The following is a 22,077-nucleotide window of genomic DNA, read 5'->3' on the forward strand; positions in this document are numbered from 1 at the left end:
CTTACTACAGGTAACGTTTTGAGCATAAATCTGAAAGATTCTAAAATCATAAAACGATTTTCAAGTACCTGGAAACTACCTCAATTCCCTCTCGTCCAACGAATACCAGACTTTGTCCTTTCCCGTGTTCCTCGAGCCGGTCGTTTCTAGATTCCTACATGCCCGGTTACCCAGCAGACGTTCGTTAGTCACATTCAGGTGCAGGCTGCACGTGGAACCGTGATTACGCGGTTGCGCCATTAGTAAGAACGGTCGATGACGAAGGATCGCGGATAAATCAGCCGGTTCGAAACAAAGGAATCGCAGAATACGCGTGCCGTCACGAAAGATAGTGGCCAGATGAACGATGATTCCGTGCCCCCTTTAGATAAGCTGCGGATGATTCGAACGGCATCCAAGGTGCAGCTCGGTTTACTGGAACTGATTGCACTTGTTCGACGTCACTTGCGTAACGTTTCCAGACTGATGCGATGGACGTAGTACTACGGGTGTTTCGCAGGAAACTCGTAGCTCGCTGCACACGTTTTATGATGGAAGATGCAGGCGCTTAGACCGTGGCCGAGGTGCATTTATTTTTAAGGTTGAGCGAGCTAACGGTTTTGCAATCGGTGAACGTTGTACGCTGATGTTTCTGTTTTGTGGTCCGGTTAGGCTTCAAATCGTTTCTTTCATTGCGCTTATCTATGGGGAATTTTTTAGTAATTTTCTGGTTCATTGGGTACACGGTAACTACTGTTTATAAATAGTCGGTGATTTCGATCGATTTGTGGCAATACCGTGTGAATTCTATTAAAACGCATAAATTAATGGAGAATTAAAGGCGTATATCAGCAATATGTTTTATTACTTATTTCGCTATTTTATTTATCTATGAAAATTGCAGTATTTTTTGGAACATACAGCGAGAAACAATTTTTTGCTTGTTGTCATTGACGTACCTATTATAAATAAAAACTTGAATGAATTATACGAAACATTTCTTTATTCTTTATCACTGTTGCAATGATATTTCTTTATACCGATGAGGAAATTGATCGACTTTTAATGAATGTTTATGGTACTAAAATCCTGGTATTTAATGAATATTAACACGTTCTTGTGCGAGATATTATTCTTTCAAGTCGATTAAAGCAACGATTTCGTAATCGATGATAATAATACTGACTATATTTGCAATCATTATAGTAGATGTAATGCTAGTTTACACTATATTCTGGCAAATTATAAACGAATGATCACAACGTTGTATTCTTCTGATTTTAAAATTAGACGACAATTGAACGACACGTGATTTACTAGCCTCTTCACTAGTTATAATCTAGAGTTTACGTGTTGCATTGTTGCATTATCTTCGAAAGATAAAGCTGAAGACAAAGGATGTTCGACGTATAAATATCCTTGATTCAATAATTAATCTTCTTTCTTCATAGTTCAACAAGTGGTTTTCTTCTTTTTGCTATCAGTAGTAGATAGAAGTACATCAACTTTTTCCATGTTATATCACTTCTTTAATTTATCGTTTATTTTAAATCAGAAAGAAAAGCATATAAAGTGAGCGATAACTCTTGCAGTTATTCTGGAATTGAAAGCGGCTAATTAAATCGCGGGTGTAATTAAATTAGTCGATACTTTTGTCATACCACATCGAAACTTGTTAGCATAAAATGACGATTGGAATGCGATGCGAAGTGGTTGTATGACACGAAAACAAAGCATGAGTTATCCCAAGTGGGAAAAGGTGCTGTCATTGGTAGCAAGGTACGCGCATGTCGGATGAACTGAATCACCGACCCGTAATTTTTCGTGATGGTCATAGTAAAGGTCGTTGCCGACTTTCGCTTTTGATCCGTGGATCGATCGAATCGATGGAACACCGTGGGTGTAAAAAATAATAAGGAATAAGAAAGGAAAAACGAAAGAAAGAAGATTGACAGATTCTTATGAATCGAACGTACGTGTTTCAGTATCGACGATGCAAATTTCGTGCATTAGCACCGAAAATCATCTTATGATAGAATAAGTTACATCCACGTCACCATATGAAAACAGATACTGTGTACGCCGCGCGAAAATAACCGAGAAGCCTTCCTCGTATGACGTAACGCTTGTTTTTCTAATGCCTGCCGCATTCTAACTCATCATAATGATCAGGCGTCTTCTGTGATGCAAATCCTTATCGATGGATCTAAGGTTAAACTTATTCCTATCGTTTTTCGTCGGGGATTCCATCTTTTTGCCTCTCATATTGCTCTTTTGAAATTCTTTCTAGAAATAGTAAACGGTATATTACCATAAATATTGCAACACCTATCTACCTATTATATTTGTTGAAAAACTTCAGAGTTCTATTGTATTTTTAATATTTTTACTGCAGTCTAATACTTGTAACTTTTTCTCATATTTTTACCCAATTTTACTGTATCTAATATTTTACATATGCAAATATTTATTTATAGTAGTCTACAGTAGTGTGGTAGTTTAGTAGTATGTACTGTATTTTTAATATTTTTACCGCAGTCTAATACTTGTAACTTTTTCTTATATTTTTACCCAATTTTACTGTATCTAATATTTTACATATGCAAATATTTATTTATGGTAGTCTACAGTAGTGTGGTAGTTTAGTAGTATGTACTGTATTTTTAATATTTTTACCGCAGTCTAATACTTGTAACTTTTTCTTATATTTTTACCCAATTTTACTGTATCTAATATTTTACATATGCAAATATTTATTTATGGTAGTCTACAGTAGTGTGGTAGTTTAGTAGTTTAGGCATAATCGAGCGTATAAGTACTTTTTGGTCTACGTCTGTGTCATTTGTATCGAGAATTGTAATTTCCGAAATTGAAGCGATTGTGGGTGACATCAGACGGAACGAACCTTTCCCAACATTTCCTTGGAAGTTTCTTGCGTTGGCTCGGGGTAGGGCGCTTGCGAGAACTGACGTCAGGGATAAATTATCAGTCGTAACGTTGCCGGATCTTGCGAAAGGTCCACAACCACAGGGATAAATTCACCGTTTCAATTTTTCACTCACTCACACGTTGATCAATCGCTGGGCGTCGTTTTGCAAGGAATTTAGCTCTGACCCTGTGCTCGTTATCTCGAAGCGGTGTTTTTAATATTTTTCATTAGTCACGCTTTTTATGGATGATGGGTTTGATCGGGGAAGAATGAAATTGGTCGTTCGTTATCGAGAGGCTCTATGATTGAACTTTTGATTTTTGTCTGTGAGCTGACATCCGTCATTTTTTGTATAATACCATATGACGACTATCGCATATTCTCTAATGAAAGTATAACAATTCTAATCCACAGAAAAAAATTAGCTTGATCTTGCCATTGGAAGTTTTCTGTCCGTTTCAATACGCTCGACGATGTTCGATCGTTATGCTAAATCCTATTGCCCAAAAAAAAAAGAACATCGAAGGTTAGCATTCCAGGGTTAAGCTCGACATTGAGTGACGCATAACTAACGAGATTATAGCGAGCCTCGTGGAGCTTCTGCCGTTGTCTCATTCGAGGATAGAACATCGTTTTCCCCCATCGAACCCACATATTCCAGCTGTCCTTCATCCAGATTTGCTTTTCTCGCGAAGGCTATCCCACGCTGTAGCGATCGAGCGCGATTTCGCGAATTTTCTGTTGCTTAACGGAACCCTCGAAGATGTGCAATCTCGAGACATCCAACACCGTTTCTTTCTTCCTTCTCGCCTCTTTTCCTTCGGTATTTTCTTTTTTTTTCGCCAGTCACCGGATGAAATACGTTAAGTAGCATGGTGCTAAGCTTGGCCCTCGATTGAATTTTACGTATCCCGTTAGACGGACCGAATCTCGTCGCATTCTTCGATCGAGGTCACGGTTTCGCGAACGTGGCCAGTTGCTGCGGAACTTGTTCTCCTACTGTGTTCGTGACTAAGATTGCCCAAATCGGTGATGAATGGGACACCGAGAACTACTAAACGGTTGTTACCGGTTCGATTCGCAGTCGCTGAACTTACGTAGCAGGCTTTAATTTCGCGTGCTCGCCAGAGATTGATGAAAAAAATTGTGAAAAAGCCGCTTTTGTACTCGTGTCTCGTGGTACAAAACGCTGATGGCTTCCGTGTTTCTCTTTTTCCGAGAAAAAGTAAATTAGTTGCTGTGCTGGTTAATCGAGACGATGGCAGATTAATTATATCTATTTATTTATATATGCGATATTATGTGTATATTATTATGTATATTTTTAATATGTATATTTTTATGAAGATACTTTTATGAATATAATTGGAAAGATGAAAGTCAATTTCAATTTCGATAATCAATCCATAGTTTAATTTCGAATAAAATAGAAAGTGTATTTAGATTTTGAAACGAAGATTTAAAAACAATTTCTGTTGTGGATTCTGTTGTTAGATCGCTATTAATTTCTCGACTCTAAGTAGTTATCAAATTATGAATGACTATATAGAGAATGTAGCCATAACATAACGTCAATCATTCGAGTAGTAAATGTACACGTAAAAATAAGCAGATGCAAACAAAGCTGTGCAACGAAAAACATACAATTCTTGCAGTACTGATATTCAGACGCCAATACTCGAGATACTAAACTTATCGACGCGATCTGGTTCCAGTCATTTTAAAATCACGAGACATTCGAGAATTGTTTTTGTTTGCGTATTTTCGTTAAACAAACGTTGATATTTTTGGCTTAATTCGTTGACTTTCGTACCATTATCCTTCATAAATGTAAATTTTCTTCTTATGCCACACTAAATTCTCCAGGAAATGGGGATATCAACGCATTTATACGATAACGAAAATTTTCCAACTGATTTTCGAAACAATTTATATATGTCATTTACAGCGAAAAGAATGGCAATTGCTATACGGCGCAACATAGTAACATTTCGCAATTGCAATCATACAGTGCGCGATAATTCAAGAAGTCAATCACGAAGCTGTCGACGCTCGTTCCACTGGAGATTCGAGTGGAAACGTTCACGGTTATCGAGAAACAGGTGTACACTAGTTTCGCGTTGACCTTTCGTGATTGCAGCCAGGGTGTTCGTGCAGGTGTTCAAACTATGCGCGATTATGAATAACAGCCTTAGCGTAACAATGACGACACGAGTCGAAGCGGTTGCTCCTACGAATTCACTTCTATTCAATCGCTTCTATTGCCGCGAATTCTCTGTGTTCGATAATTATTTCCACAGACCGCGTTGCAGCGCTACTTGAGAAAATGCTCAGTGGCTTCGCCTACGTTTCAGAAAACGCGTGGGATCGTTGATGAATCGTGCGCTGAATAAATAGTGGAGGCGATACGGTCTACCAAGCAACTCCTTGTCCGTGAATCATCTATGAGATAAATCCTGAAAATTGTACCACCTGGACCGACCTATTCCTGTTTCTTTCTCCCTGCTAATTGGCGTTGATCGTTGTGTCCACGTTTAATTGGTGATTTATCGCGGCTTACGTGCTATCGACAGCTCAACTGTTAAGGAATGTCGAGCTCGTTGCTTGACGTTTAATTTATGGCTTGGCCAGCTAGTTGAATTCGAGAATACGTGCGCGTCTGATCGTCGAATGATGTTGTTTGAATGAAATTTTAATTTTCTATGTTCATATTTTATAGAGAATTTTGGTCTTCCCAGTAGTACCATCGGCGTTCCTAATGAAGTAAGTCAGTAGACGGTGAATATTTATGAAAATTCAAGTTCTTATGGATTATAATATTTATAAATTGGCTACTACAAAGTATCTGAATTTTGTCACTGTATACAGGATCCGACCGAGTAACACGTAAACGCTGGAACGTGCCGATTCCTTGTGGGAAAATAAGACAAAGGCATAGAACAAAATCTTTTCACAGAACGTTTGCGAGAAAAATAAATTTGAAAATTTATCGTACGCACCTATGAAGCCAATTCTTAACTAAACACGTTCGAAATCCATTTTCTTGTCGATGGAGCCCTAAACAGAAAAATTGTATTGTACATTTTCGACTTATTTTCACACATAGAATGACTTCCTGTCCAGTTTGGAATTAGCCATGTTCACATATACTTGATAAATTTTCAAATTCGTTTTTCTCCAAAACTGAGCCGAGAATAAACAAATTTTACTCTATATTTTTTTCCTATTTTACCACAAGCAATCACATTGTGCCCGCTCATCCACGTGTTACTTGGACGACACCGGTACATTTTTGCATATTATACGAATTTTGGATATTTTTGCACAGTTCAATTTCCTATCAGTGCATAAATATCCGCAGTCTATGAACCACTAAGAAAATTGCATAAACGTAATACCTTACGGTCGTAGGTATCCCATCGTGAAACCAAACTGCATTTCTTGAAATTACCATACTCAACACGTAGAAACTTAAGGTCTCTCAAAAACGACCAAAATGATCTGCTGGGAGTATCGTTTTATTCGCCGGAGTCGCGTTTACAGTTATCATTGTTTGATGGAATGCGACCTTCCTTTCCTGTTTTCGCGACGAGGCCAGCACTTGCAGAATACGCGTCTAAACCCGGAAAGGCCTTGGCCGGCTTGTCCGACACGTGGATTTCGCGTTCCATCGCGATTAACAGCTCGTCGAAAATGGTACCGACGCCGCGTTATACATAAGGAGAGGTCAGCGAGGAAAAAATGTAATATATAGGCATGAAGACGGCCGCGTGCGCAGGTGTGTTTTCATTTGAGACGTTTCGCTCGTCAGTCGATTGCGAATTCCGTGGCTCGATAAAGCGACCTAATACAGTGGCTCTGTTGTACGCAATCATGCGGATTTCGAAACATTCGGACATCGGGCAGGACCACCGCGTTGCGACCACATGTTTGCAATAATTGCGCTTCTTCGTGCCGTTGCGTACACTTCTCTTCGTGATTAATTGTTTTGAAAAAATTGGAAGAGAGAGAGAGAGAGGGAGAGAGCAGGGAAAGCATTGTGAATATATAACGGGAAGAATTTAAAAAATCTTTTGAGAAGATAGTTTGACCACATTCACTATTTTCGGAACAACGATAAGGATAAAAACTAAATTCCATGTCATCGAGTTTCTTCACACGTTGAACGATGTCTTCTCGTTTATCGACGTCATTTGTGTTATACAACAAATTTTGAAATTTTGAAAACTTTTCGAATAGAAACTGAGTAACCCGATGATTACAGATGAGTAGACTGGTGAGGAATTAGGACGAGCATGTTTTAACTGTGATTTATCTTTTTTTTTGATCTGCTAATTTACTCACCAAGAAGCTTATGATTTTATTCATAAAACTTTGAATATCCGTGCTAAATCTTGATCATTGGAAACATTTCATATTCATACATTTTGCTCATTAGCTTAATATGTTAACATGTCACTTAAAGGTCATCGAGCATTTGCTGAAAATGTCACCATGCAAAAATATACATATATATATATTTCACCCATGGTATTTGGCGAAATTTTCTAAACTGATCAACTATTTCTTTTTCTGAATCAAGCCGAATCCTTTTAATCTCTGATAACGCAGGTCTTTATCAACGTTACCAGTTCCTGCAAAGAAATAAATGACAATAATTATGCCCATAGTTATACAGCTGAGAAGAATGATACTTGGATGACGCAAAGAATTCGTTCGAATTGTTTCTCTTGGAAATTGGTAATTATCTGTTGGTAATTATCTAAAGATCTAACACGATCGAACTTCGATGACTCGTGTGTTTCACGTAAATATGCGTTGATGTAATACCAGTTTTGTGGTGCAACAGTTGTTCGTGTTGAGCTCGTTCAAAAGTGACAATGTTTATTAAAGTAACATCCAACTTCCACATAGACCTCGCCTTGTGTTAGTAACTCATCTATAGTGATTCGTGAATATATCTTGTCGCACATTCGTGCCTCGCGATTAATCGACTTCCGCGAAATTCCATACGTGACTTGTCTCTAAACAAATCATTTCTCAGTAATCGAATCGATCTCGAATAATCGGACGAATGCTGCGATAAAGTAATCGTGAAACGAATAATTTGATTTTAAAGTATACCCGCCAGATATTCGTTATACGTAACCTTCAAATTTTCAGATTTGCAAATTTCCAAATTTAACAAGACTGACATATACAAAAAACAAAAAAATAGCACGGCTAAATGCCGTACCATTGTTCAGAAGCCACATTGATCAAGTCCATAAATTAACAACCAGAATGAAAGTTACGATGTTATAAATCCTATATTTTTTTTTTTAGCTCAAAATATACTATTATTTGCGATTTTCCTGCAACGAGTGAGCTTATCGAACCAACTGTCAGTTTTCTTTCTGACGTGCTCAAACGAAAACCTAGCTAACGAGAGCAGTATGTATCATCATACTCGCTAAACTTCACCAAATCACCGCGCTCCCGTTCGTTTCATTCTGCCTTTCTCCCCGATCCCTCTCACTTTTCCATTCATCGTTACCCTTCCATTTACGACATCCACCGTTTCTGGAAATTCCATTGAACAGTAACGAACCACGAATTACGAGTTTATACCGACGTAACAGATTTCAAAGCGGCGGCGGCGGTGGCGAGTAGCAACGAGTCTGCCGAGCGAGCGAGCCTACTAAACCCATCCCGATCGCGTTTTCCATTGCACAAGTGAATTTCGTTGCCTAACAAAAACGGTTCGCGTGGTTGCAACACGATCGTTCGTTCGTTCGTTCGCGAAACTCTTTGCCGGCAAGCAATTCGGCGTCCGCAGCGCGGCACCGGAGTACCTTGTGAAATGAAGCTAATGCACTTTCACCCGACATTGCGTTTCGCAACCTCCCACTTCGCGGTGAACACAAACCATGCAAGCCACCGTGTCCTGCTCGTCGTTCGACGAGAGTCATTCCCTCGAGAACGTTTCGAGAATATTTCGTTTCGATTGTATCCCCGTTGCTTCGTATCTGCAATGGGTTGACGCGATACAATTAAAAGAAGAAAAAGAAAAAGGAAAAGAAAAAAAAATTGGTGGCAAATGGAGAGAAGGAAGGCGGGGATGTAGAGCGCTGCTCACTGCACCTAATTTCGTTAATTTCAAGCTGGATAAAAAGCGTGATTTCTCTTTCCGATTGCCGAGTGGTCGATGTCGATCGCTGGTGTTTTACCGTAGTTTCGAGGAAATCTCATCGAGTTTGGGTTGGTTCAACGTGGGTTGCTTTTTTTTTTTTGGAATACAAAAATTTCAAGTAATCGTAAAATGCAATGGATATGGATTCAATATCCAGCATATTGAATCAACATTGGTAATAATTTACTATAATTTACCAGATTTGCCTCATTTCCCCTCACATCTACCGTACATGTTTTCATATTTATGGATAGGAGTGTATAAGTTAGAACGTCATTTTGCTTGGAAAGAGTTTCGTTTTGGATTTGTTCGATGCGAATTAGCAGCCATTGCTTTTTAACTGGGAACAGGATTTCTTATTTTATGAAGCGTGTAATTGGTTGCAGTAGAGTATAGAAGTTGTGAATAACAGGTGAAACCTGTTACTATCGTGTCTTGAGTGTATGTTGAACAATTTTTTGCTTTGCATTACTACTAACACTACGTCACATACAATGCAACGTAGTACAGTGGAACTTTCAGTGTTCGATCTAATAAGAAGATGGAATAAGTCTAAAGTTGCTGGAATAAGGGAATTGCCTGACGGAAGGGCGCTCGTCTTTTCTTTCGGTCGTCATTTTATATTCCGGAAGAAACAATATCAATCATCGCGGTATATAATACAAACACGATGCACGATAAGAAGAATCGAGAAACGTAGTTTCCAATAAATCTCAGTGACGATATAAACACATTATACGCATGCTCGTACATTAAATCGAAGTATTCAGAATTCTTGTCACAGGAAGAGAATCAATGTCAATACCAAACGCACGCTTAAAACCGACCTGCTGCGAAGTTTTAATTCAGAATTCCTCCTCTATCAGGCGCACTTGCTCTGTACCGTGTTCGAGAAATTTTTCGCAGCGAATCGAGTCTCGCGACGTCACGAGCCACGAGTTTCGTGTCTAGTTATCTAACGAATTGTTACGCAACTGTGTTTTCAAAGCCGGCAACCGATGCTCGCACGCGTATACAGATCTCTTCAAATATTCGGATACAGAGGATTAGAGAAAAATTGGCGTATAGAGCCTGCGTATCAAAACAAAAACATATTCCACTTTTTAGCAACTTAAATAAAATCATTAATAAAATAAAATAATATAATAAAATTGTTATCATTATTACTATTATCAATATTGCTGTTCTTGTTATTATTCGTGGGTATATAATCATTTAGTATGCAATTCGGTTAATATCGTTCGCGATGATGAGGATGTTGTTTATTAATATTGTACCTGAAGAAGGATTGTAAACCGTAAAAATCACAAAGTTAATTGGTGTTTACTATTACGCGGTTGAAGCAGTTAAATCGGCCAAAGGTCGTACGGCGAGCCTCTTGATGCAGTAAACTACGATTTCTTTTGAAAGACGCTGACGCACTTAACTTAAAAAGGGACAATAAAAATTCATGCTCGGCTAATATCCGCCGATAATAAACTTCTTCGTTTGAATATGAAACGTATACATCTCCATACAAGTTATTCACAAGCGTTCGAGTACTTTTGCGAGCCTGTGTACATCGTATCGAACATTTTTCTTTGCTTGAAAATGTATCCCCAAATTGTGAAACGCCCTGTATATACAACAAATGCGTCACATTGTGGTATGCAGGCAGGAGGAAGGCGACGATCCTTCGCGTAAGAATTCGGTCTTGGAACCGTGAAAAGGTCGACGACTTCTTGCACGACGACGTCGAAATCCCTTGGTCGCGTCGCGTCGGGCCAAAACTGCGATGAATGGAAAGAGATAGGGCGGTAGACCGTCTTCTATCCTGTTTCAGATAAGCCTGGATAGAGCCGTGGAACGCGTGGAGGAGAAAAATCGCGGGCACAAGAGGGGGAGAAATTTGAAAGTGGACGGTGAAAGTGCGGTCGAGTGCAGCGCACGTGGCTCACGGCCAGAGAGCATGGCGACCTCGAGCGTACTTCCTCTTGCAGCCGGCTGTCCCCTCTACCGTTCCCCGTTTTCAATAGATTTCCTCCTTTCCTTCGGTTTTCTTCCTCCCTGTCTGCTCCCACGTTTTCCCGATACACCTCGATACGCTTCTTTCTGTTCTCATACGGCAGACCCCTTTGATCGTCGTCTGCGTATGACCTTTGAACGTTCTTCCGTCCTCCTGCTGGCCTTTAAGCCACCGCTACGAAGGTGATAGAGTTCAAGCGGAAAAAAGGCCGCAACCGACCGACCGGCCTCCTCCTCCTCCCCCTCCTTGCATATCGACTTTCGATAACGAGAGATCGGCCGTGTTAAAGCGGCTACTCACCAAACCCGTATTTCTGTGCTCCGAAACGTTCGCAAAAGTTTTCGTCGAAACTGAAGAAATAGACTGCAGCGGATGAACGTAGTAGGATTCTGTTTATTGCAATGACACTTTTAAATACTGCTCTGTTAAACGACTCTTGATTGCTGGTTGAATTTATTTGTGATACCGTCAAGAGAAATGTGAACATTTCGAACAATTTGTAGCAACGGTTAACAACATTGATGCTATTAAAAGGCAGTAGGAGAGGTCCGTGGCAATTGACATTTTCGCCGATGCAACTAAAAATATTTTGTTCCACCCTTTAAGTATTATAATAACTGCTTTGCATGTTTTGTATATTTTTCCATATCATTTTTCCATTCACAATTTTTATTTACTCCATTTTGCAATCTTGCATCTTGCAACAACATTGCTTCGAACGTTCACAATTCACAAGTGTTCACAATCCTTCGTACACTTCGTAGTTCCACCGATTGAAATTCACGTTAGCCAACGTTTGCAAACATTTTACTCAGCTGGAGGCTTTAAACCAATGAAACTAGACTCGAGAACTTCATAGACGTAGATTTTCTTCGGCTCTGACGTCGTCGCGTTCCGCTTTCCTAATGTTTAATCGGTGTCAGCCTGGTCGGCCTTGAACGCCTCTCTCGCATGTACGCACACGTTCCATGCCGCGTGAACATGTTTGAGGGGGCGCGGGTCGAGGGAACAGCTCGTTATCAAACATTGAAGTCTTTTGCAATTACGCGGAATCTTAAATCTGCGTAGGGAAACGCGGTAGTTGCGGTCCCATGAGCGTGTCGCGACGCTCACGATTGCTGATTTATGCTCGCGAAATTCGTCTGCGCAGTACAGTTATACGCGATTATACACGGGTTCGATCGAGTTGGAATTTCACATTGTTTCCACTTCTTGTTTCTACGTCTTTCTAATTTCGTTTGGAAACATCGAAATATGGCATTTGTATCACGCGTACGAAGAACTTTTGTAGGTAATTATACGTTGATTTTGTATCTTCTTGATCGAAACATCTTGGATCGTATCTTTTTAACACCCAATATACACGTGTACGAAGCTCCTAATTCATAAATCCGAGCACTAAATCCTCCAGGAATTGTCGCTATCCTTGGCCAGCGCACGAAACTCAACGTCGCCTGCACAGTAGATCGTTTGGTTCAACCGAAAGCTCGAACTTTTAGTCGATTCCCACCACGTGTTCGCGAAAAGATATTCCATTCACGAGAATGCCCGTAGAACGATGGAGCGATTAACGAACTGCGTTTGACCGATAAAAAATGAAAATAAAAAGCGGAGCGTTTTTCGGCTAGATTAGCTTCGATTACGCGTAGATTAGCTTCGAAAAAGCGTCTACCAGCTGCATGTACAGACGTATAGACGTATTTTAACAGTCGAGGGTAGTTGGTACTTGCAACTTGGAAAATGTCTTCCTCACGCACAAGCTTGCTTTTTCTCCTCTCTCATTTTACTCCTTACGACTTTATTTCTGTCTACTAACCTTCGTCATTGATTCCGAATTTACGCAATCTTTGCTTCGATGATTTGTAATTGATACGCTGTTATCGCACAAGTTGTGCGTTTTCTGTTCACTGAACTTTTACTTTTTTTACCAAAACCAAGAAACGCGAGTGTGACAAGCAAATTTGTATTTTTATATGGAATACGGTGACACGTGAAATCAGAGAGAAAAAGAGAGAGAGATTCAGTATACTGAATTAAAAATTTGTTTAAGAAATAGAAAGTTTAGAATCGTGCAAGTTTTCTTCGCTCTTACAGAAACGAACCATTAGAGAATTTTATATCGTGAGCTATCTATCGTTTTCGGTTGTTTCTTTTTATAAAATACGTATTTTCTTCAAAATAGAATATTCTGCTAAAAATATATACAGAATGGAGCTGGCTGCTTATTACAGCAACCCGTCCAAATTTACGCTCGAAATTGATTTCTAACGGTAGTCGGTGTGCGTGAGGCAACGCGACAGTGAGAATTTCGAGTGGGAACGTGGTGGCATGCGTAACATTCGTTACATGGCGTATTTACATGCCGAATTCAGCAGCGCGTGATTCCTATCTCGTCCCATTGCCGGTTACCGGCCGGATTAAAATTATATAAGAAGCTTCCGCAGAGGTGGATCGGCCGATTTCGGACTGGAAACATCGATGTAGCCGGTAGTATACCCCGTATGGATCCCGCAAACCCTAATAAAACCTAGAATTATTATACTTTGCTACCGTTTATGGGCGGGATTTCATCAACTGGTTGATAGATCGAGGAATCGAGGAAATTGGAAGGCGGTTTTTCTTATTTGGAGGATGATTAACCCTTTGCCTCGTAATTTATCTTTTTAGTTGCTATTTAAACACTTTGCTCGGGCTAACTTCTCTCGCACGCACGATTAAGGTCCAAAAGATGTTCGAAAGACGTGGCTTGTCGTTTACAAGAAAAATAGAATGCTTGAACGTCGAATTAGAACCGGTCGAAACTTTCGATGGCTGTTTCGCTTGAAGATTTTGGATCTATTGGGTTGGCACACAGTTGTTGAAGGAAAACGAATATGTAGCTTAAGGGTTTTCACGCAACAGTTTGTTGAATTTCTAGGTCGCTGGATGCTAAGTTTATGGCTGTATAGATTTAGTATTGTTCTACTTTCTTGAATGTATGTACATATCCTCGTAAATAAGCTTCTTTCTTCTTTCTAAGAACACTACGATTATTTAAAAATACTATCGTTAGAGTTAAAGCGTAATATCCGTATTTATCTGTATGTCGAGTTGAAAAATATGTACGCCTTAATAGAAAAGCGGAAAATTTTATACGCTTAAACGAGATTACAAGAGAATGGAGAAAAAAGATAATTGAAATCGTTGGTTTCATTGAACAGGCAGGCCGGTCATTAAATTTCATTCGAAACCAAGGGATAATCGTATCGTCGATGAATTTTAAAGTAGCCAAGATGTAAATGTAGCCGCACGGCCAACACCGAACGCGGATATTAATTTCCTGTATTTGTATACACATAGTATTTAGTATGCCATTAACCGGTTAATGCACCTATCGACACGAGACCAAATCTAATTCTCTCGAACAAGGTTAAACGCCACTAACACGAAGTACTTTCGCGCAAGAAACGCTGCATTATAATATCTGGCAAAAAGGCTGAAGATCAACCGTGTTTATCCTCGGTTATATTTATCCAAAGTAAATATAATTGAAAATTTGGTGAAAAATACGCATATGTGCCAATATCTTTTGTAGCCGCTGTATACAGTATCACGTTTAGGTTAACCAAAAATACAATGAAAATATATTTACCCTGATCTCTTCTCGATATATTATCACTGAAGTATAAGCACAGAAATCTGCGTGTCTACGAATTCGAGCAACGCCAACATGGTTGCCCGCGAGTCCATTCCAATTCTCAAACGTTCTCAAAATCCACCCATTCTTCTTACAAAGAATTTATTTTTAAATATCATTTTTTGAATAAGCTGACTAAGAATAACAAAGAAACTGATCTTCCGATTCGAAACATCGGTTGTGAATTTGCGGCGTTTTGGAATTCGCGGTTTCGATTTTTTGAGAAGATAGTCGTGGGTCGGTAGCGAGAGGCTGCTGATCGCATGCTAGTTGCATAGCCTCTGTATCACGCGTTCCTTGCAATTACAAGCGCGTGCAGTGCGTGCGAGCGAATAAGTTCGAGATACACGCGTTTGAATCGGCTGGAAACCCGGCGAATGCTTTTTCCAAGGGCTCGACAGCTCGTACGGTGGATGCATTTGTGCAAGTCGCGCGGCCAGAGGCACGATAATGCGAATATAATGACGACGTTGCCACGGGTAAACTGTTTGCTGGCTCGGTTCCGATCGTTTTCTGCGTGGCCGCGTATACGTGCGCGGAGTTCAACGTTTCCGGATACACGGACCCTTTCTTCCTTTTGCGCGACAGATGGAGCAGCCATTTCCTCGCTGTGTTCGGATTTTCAGATCGTTCTACACGTTCATTGTGTTGCTTCTTCTCTTTAGATGCGCTTTTTATTATGGTGCATTAACCATTGGATCATTCGTGGTCGTGGTTCGATTACTTTGACCAAGTTTCCTTTAAATTCCGCGCTCTTGCATAGTTAAACTACGGTTACCTGGTTATTTTATCGTATTTTAGAATTAACATATCGTTTCTCTTTTTATAATTCTCATATTGCGCGATAGGACGTCGATCGAAGAAACGATTAGCGGAAAATTTGGAAAAAAACACTGGTTAGAGAGATTAGAGAAAAGAATAATATAATAAACCCTGTGTGTGTGTGTGTGTGTGTGTGTGTGCGTGTAGAGGAAATTACTGCAACAGAAATGTATACCTTACAAAACTTGCGAAGTCATTAATATCATCGATAAAATTACTAGGTAATTATATAAGAAAGCATTTATACAAATTTCTCGCCTGCCGAGCAACCAAAGGAATGGAAAACATTTCCGAGTAAGCGAGCTCTCATTAAGAGAGTATCCATCATGCGCCTAACAGTACTGGTATTTTTCAACTGATACATTTTCTCGAGGAAAAACGAGCTGATCGTTCCGGCGATCTCGTTTCCCGGTCCGCGTGTAGGGTTAACTAGTGTTCGTGTACCTGTTCATCTATTATTACGACGTCTAATACCAATGAATTAGCTTGCGTTTCCCATGCGTTTGACGCGTTAATTGGAACTCGCTTCGGTTAACCACCGCCCGCCCAACATTGGTCAATATATCTGTACTTCTTCATTGCTTTTATCCAAATGCAATGTTGCTTTTTCTTTGTAAGATTATGGTATTTCCACTTACCGCTTATCCTTTGAACTTGCTTTTGTCCACTGCCGCGTATAGTGGAAAGAACAAATAATAAGAAAAGTAAAACTACCACGTAAGATTACGTTTAATAAATTTGTTCGCCTAAATCGCTTAAATTAGCCTCGTTCTGCGATAGCGCAACAGAAATTGGATGTGAATCATGCCTCAGTCCGGTCATCTTTCATCGTCCATTTTTCATCTAAACGGTCTACAGAGGAATTTGCGATTGGCAATACGGCTGTACATTTTATCTCTTATTATCGAGTTTCTAGATTTTTAAGTCGAGTGGAATCGCGAACTTGGCAATTATTCAAATGATATCCGGCCTCTGTTTGTTTTATTGCGATTAGAAAGGTAACATATGGGTTACGTCGTTTGCGTAACTTGCTCGATTTATTACCTTTTCGTTTTGCACGTGCATTGGATCGTCATCAATTTTGCAATTGCGTTAATTTATTAAATCAGTCGGCCTGTTACTCGAAATTGCGTTAAGATAATATTTCCTTTGCAATTTCCTTTTTTCTCTGGTTAATTCGCATTGTTCGATCGAGTAAAAGTTGATTCCAAGGATTTCCTTAACTTCTTCTTCACCTATACTTGAACATATTAGGTTGTCCGAAAAGTTTCTGTCGTTTTATAAGGAAATAATAGACGCGCGATGTTTATCGTTTTATATTAGTTTATTGAATTATGCACGAACATAATAATAGAAATATAACGAAATAGATCATACCTAATTCAATAAAATAATATAAAACAGAAATTGTCGTTCATCTACTATCATCTTATGAAACAAAAAAGACTTTCCCGACAACCTAATATCACCTACGCCGTATATCATAGAATGGAAATTTTGCCAAATATCGCGGGCTATCAACGAGCCACGTGAATCGTCGAAAAGTGTCTCGAATATCCGTAAAGCTTAGCGCGCGAGATCGTTCGCACGAGAACTCGTGGAAATCGTTCGACGTTTCGTTTGATAATTATATCAGATTGTTCTGGTGGATGAAGACAAGTCGAGTCGTATCGAAGAGGAAGCGAAGGAAAACGCAAATAAAACATTGCGAATGCGGGAAACACAGGCTGACGTAACTCGCGCATGAATAACGCGTATCTCTCGGGGCTAGTCCGCTCCGTGGTCAGGAATGCTGCTCGCGAGCCGAGTAATTACGAGGAAGTAATCACCGGCGTGGCGCGATTAACCGGCCGGCGCAGGTGAATCGGGGGAAAGTGGGAATCGCGTGCCGCTCAAAAATCCAAACTTTCTCCCGAGAATCGAATATGACAGTCCGATTGTCATTGCTAAGAAATGTCCTATTGGACAAATTGTAAAATGTAAATAAATAAATAAAAAAAATTGCTAAGAATTATTATAGTATGATAGATTACGATGTGTTGTTGGTAACGAGAGTCAAGCAATATGTACGTAGATTGAAAAAAGAGTGTTTGCTTTCTAAAATCCGGTACTTTTATAATACGTGTAAATTTTGAGTATGACATTTCATCTTATGGGAGTACGTTGATCTTGTTGCAGACGATGAGGCTGACTAAACGTATAGACGAGGTCAGGTTGCTCGAGTCACGTAAGAGCGCCCGACTAGCTGATCAGGATACAGATTTCGCTAGACTCGCCGATATGGCTGGTGATCGTAAGCGGGCGTCTTCCCACTCCATTGATGTACCACATGTAATTGGGTAAGTCTCTAATTGGTCCCATTTATTCACTTTGTTTATATCAATTTCATATCACGCGAACCGTGCCTGCGAATTTCAAATTCGAGTCATAAACTGAGTTAGAACAGTCATTCGGATAATGGTAATTCACAGAAAAGATGTCTTATAATCTTCTTAATATTTTGACAATTAATTTCCTCTTTCGCAAAACCTCCTATTCTCTCTGTTCCTTTCATCTTTTTTTTTTTAATATTTATTAAAATTACAATCATTCCTTTCATCTTCGCAACGATCCTTTCGCGAGCCAACTAACTCAAAACCAATATCTGTAGATTTCCTATCACTCTCAAGAATTCGCAATTCCCATTCCCAAAATCCAATGGATCACCGCTAGCTACACCCTTCCGTTAGAACATTAACCGTCAAATCGTAAGTATAATTCAACTCTTGCAATCCATCGACCTTAACTCGACTAATTCTTATCGAACGAGATACGACATAAGATTCATTTGCTTTGCTTTAATTTTACCGATTGATACGCTTCAAGCATCATTGGTATTTTTGGGCGTAAAAGTACAAAGTGATCCACGATTATTAAGGAGTTTCGAAAAATTGCTTTTAAAGCAAAGAAACGAAAATTGCAACGTGACCGCGAGAAGATCGTGAAGACGATATACGTCTATTGTCGTAACCGAACGCGAAATTCTCCCTTCGAAAAATTCTGGATGTTCGTTCGGACCCTTCCACGCTAGATTAGCGTGGGTTCGTGTGAGCCTGCGTGCACGCACACGTAGACACATACCACACCCATACATACGTATATACAGGGTGAGTCGTGCAAAGAGCAACGGTTAGACATTTTTGGCGGTATCGGTAACGTGGAAAAATATCGGCAAACGAAGTTAAAGTTCTTTAAGGGAACAATTTTTTAGGGTGAAGAAGATTTCAAGATCGCTGTCCTAAAAATTTTTTTATTTATTTATTTACATTTTACAATTTGTCCAGTAGGACATTTGGTAAAATATTATAGCTTAGTGATATAATAATATAACATGTGGATGGCTACCCCCAGTGGGATACCATCTTCGAATTTGATTGATTTATTTCTTTAGTGTGGTGAGTGTTTGTATGTTAGGTTATGTCCTCCTAAAAAATTGATCACGAAAATACATAGCTACAACCATATTAGAAACCGCGTGAATGTGTATGCGAACGAATTCAATGAAATATTCAAAATCATTCAAGAATACAAGTGAGAAAAAAGCAATCAAAAAATACATGTATACGTTCAATTCACATGTTTTTTGTATATTTTTGATTATGTTAATATTTCAGAGAAATTGTAGTCGTTCAATTACGTTTAGAATATATTAGGTTGTCCCAAAAGTTGCTTTCGTTTTATAAGGAAGTAGTAAATGCAGAACATTTTTTGTTTTATGTTATTTTATTGAACTACGTTAGATCCGGTTTATTCTATTACTACAAAATGGATCGTACATAAATCCATGAAAGAATATAAAATAAAAAATGTTGTGCATCTATTATTTCACTTATGAAACGAAAGAAACTTTTGCGGCAACTTAATACATTACGCTTATGCACATTTAAAACTGTACAAAAAGGTTCGCGAAAGAATCAGCGATTTAAAAATCTTTCGAATGTTTTCGCATAGCGTAGAAATATCAGGCTTCGTAAAACACCTCGGCTTTACTAGCGAACAATTTTTTATATCGTGCATTCACGTTCTTGAGAATAAACTTTAAACAATGATCAATCGCCTAATAGGTTTCAACCTCGTCTAATAACACTTTCCGGCGTTTTTAATATTCTCTGAAAGATTCTATCGTCGTGCTTTGCGTGCCTCACCCTGTATACGAGCGTGCATGTCCCCATATTCGATCTGTGTGTGCGTGTTCCGCCTAAAAATCGAAGGTATCTCTCCGGCTAGTTCGAAAAAGGCTGCGCGCACCCACACGTTGCACCAGGGGAGCGTTAAAAGGCGTCTGGTTGCCAATCGTTAGACCGTGAACGCACCCTCGCCGGACACCTGTCCCTCGCCTTTCCACCGCACGCAGTCGTCCAAGTGCTTTCGGCTCTCACCCTCGTGAAACGTCCCGGAATCCGATCCAACCGTCGCGATTTGGCCAGAGGGGAACGCGTTTCGTGGGATCGACGAGCGCGGAATTTCTACGGAGGCGGGCGAGAGCTTTGACCTTTACGAGGGGCGGGGATTTTGTCTAGCAGGGTATGTTGTCCTGTTTTTAGGTTCGTTCGTCTGATGATTTCGAGAACTCGAACAACTCGTCAGTTGTAGGATTTTCCTGTTCAATGATTTCGAGGAATTACGCGGTCGATGACACGGCGGATCGAACGATGATTTAAAAAATTCCAGCGTTTCACAGGTTTCGTCTTGACACGGGGCTGACATTGGTGAAAATTTTGTTTCTTTTTTTTTTATTTATTTATTTACATTTTACAATTTATCCAGTAGGACATTTGGTAAAATATTATAGCTTAATGGTATAATAATATAACATGTGGATGGCTACTCCCAGTGGGATACCTTCTTCGAATTTGATTGATTTATTTCTTTAGTGTGGTGAGTGAGATTTTGTTTCTGTCAAATAGACGCTTTTTAAATGAAGATTTTTAGGAACTGATGTTAACCAGCCAGATATCGTCGGATATTTCGATGGTTCGATTAAATTTCTTAGATCCATTTAGAAACGTGCTTAGGAATCTTAAAGAGAGAGTTCGGATTATTTCGTCGTAAGCAAATAGCAAGCGTGACAAATTCTTGAAAATGTTACTTTCCTTCGCGTCCCTTGCCAACCCGTAAATCAGCGAGTATTTATACCAAGCTAATGAAAACTTTATTTCTGGCTGCTGTTATAGGTCACCGATGAACCTAGACTTAAGTTTTTATGTCCCCATAAAAATGGAAATAAAATAAATATATGACTTCATGAAGGAAAGCTACCAAAAACAATATACGACGACATAAAGCAAATTCTTTTTAACAATGTTTTCCGACCCTTAAGAGACTCAAGGGTATTAAACCGCGCATCCTTCCAGGTGTCTCGTGCCGTATACGAAGGTAGCCGAAACTGTACAGTTACTTAGTTAGAAGTGTAGCGGTAGATTTTATGATTTAGGACCGAGAACTGTGAAATAACAAGTCGCGTTGTAGCGTTACAAAACCGTAATTTCATTTTTATGGCGTGGTACGACCGCCATGAGACAACTTAGTTCGTTGAAACCTCTTTGACTGCACTTCGTAGGGGGATATATCTGTCCGGCAAGACTTTTAAAGACTGAATAATGAACGTTGAATTGTTTCCTTGCCCGTGCAATTTCACGACGCGACGCATGCTCCAAGGTAAGAAGAGTTTGTCTGCAACACAAGGGGTTGAATATTAATGCACTCGTGGGTCCTTTAGATAAGCTCTCTTCTCCCGATAAAAAATAGGCTGAACGATGGAAAAAAGTTGAAACGGATGCTTGAAAAGAATTATACTTACATATCGTTGCGGCGGTCGTCTTCCCTCATGGTAATTTATTTGCGGTATTCTATTTTATAATAAAGAACGATGCATGTACGTGTGCTCGGTACAATGTTGCGGAAACGTCTCATGGTCCTCTTGTATTTGATCGATATCCCGGAAATGGTTGACTGATTGAGTTCCTGCCGTGATGCACGTAGGCTTTGACGTTCCACATTCCACACTATGCCCGGTTATACATACATGTTATTAGCACAGTTAATGTCGACTTCTATCGAGATTGAAACATGACTACGCACCTTCGTTTCATTTTCGCCTTCAAACAACTTTCATCATAATAATTTGCACGCGGTATATTTCGATAACATGATATTAACAACAACGGTATTTGTTTTTTCCACGACGCAACCGTCATCTTCGAATCATAAGAACAAGCCAATACTCGTACACCTATCGCGCTTTCAAATGACAACAGCAGCCCGAGTTTGAACTGTCTGTCACAGCGCAGGTCGTTATCGCATCAAATCCTATTAACATCCTCGTAAGAATCCGTCAACCGTATCCAATCAAAAAAATAGAAAGCGACGTATTCCCCCGAAATCTAGCCTCTCGTCGAGAAGTTTCAAAACTCGCATCTTTCCACCCACCCGTGTCTAGAGATCTCTCATCTTTT

General features: G+C 39.6%; 1 protein-coding gene across 2 annotated transcripts in view; it reads left to right on the top strand.

Moving 5' to 3' along the window:
- Window positions 1-22,077, top strand: part of LOC117239544 (zinc finger protein 395) — an 88,817-nt gene that overhangs the window by 18,474 nt on the left and 48,266 nt on the right. For both annotated transcript variants that reach the window (XM_033505199.1, XM_033505200.1), the window contains exon 2: window positions 17,762-17,922. In XM_033505199.1, the coding sequence (XP_033361090.1) occupies window positions 17,762-17,922 (161 nt within the window). The remainder of the gene's footprint in view (window positions 1-17,761; window positions 17,923-22,077) is intronic.

Source organism: Bombus vosnesenskii, unplaced genomic scaffold (assembly GCF_011952255.1).
Source record: "Bombus vosnesenskii isolate JDL3184/JDL3185 unplaced genomic scaffold, Bvos_JDL3184-5_v1.1 scf7180000014105, whole genome shotgun sequence".
NCBI classification, from domain to species: domain Eukaryota; kingdom Metazoa; phylum Arthropoda; class Insecta; order Hymenoptera; family Apidae; genus Bombus; species Bombus vosnesenskii.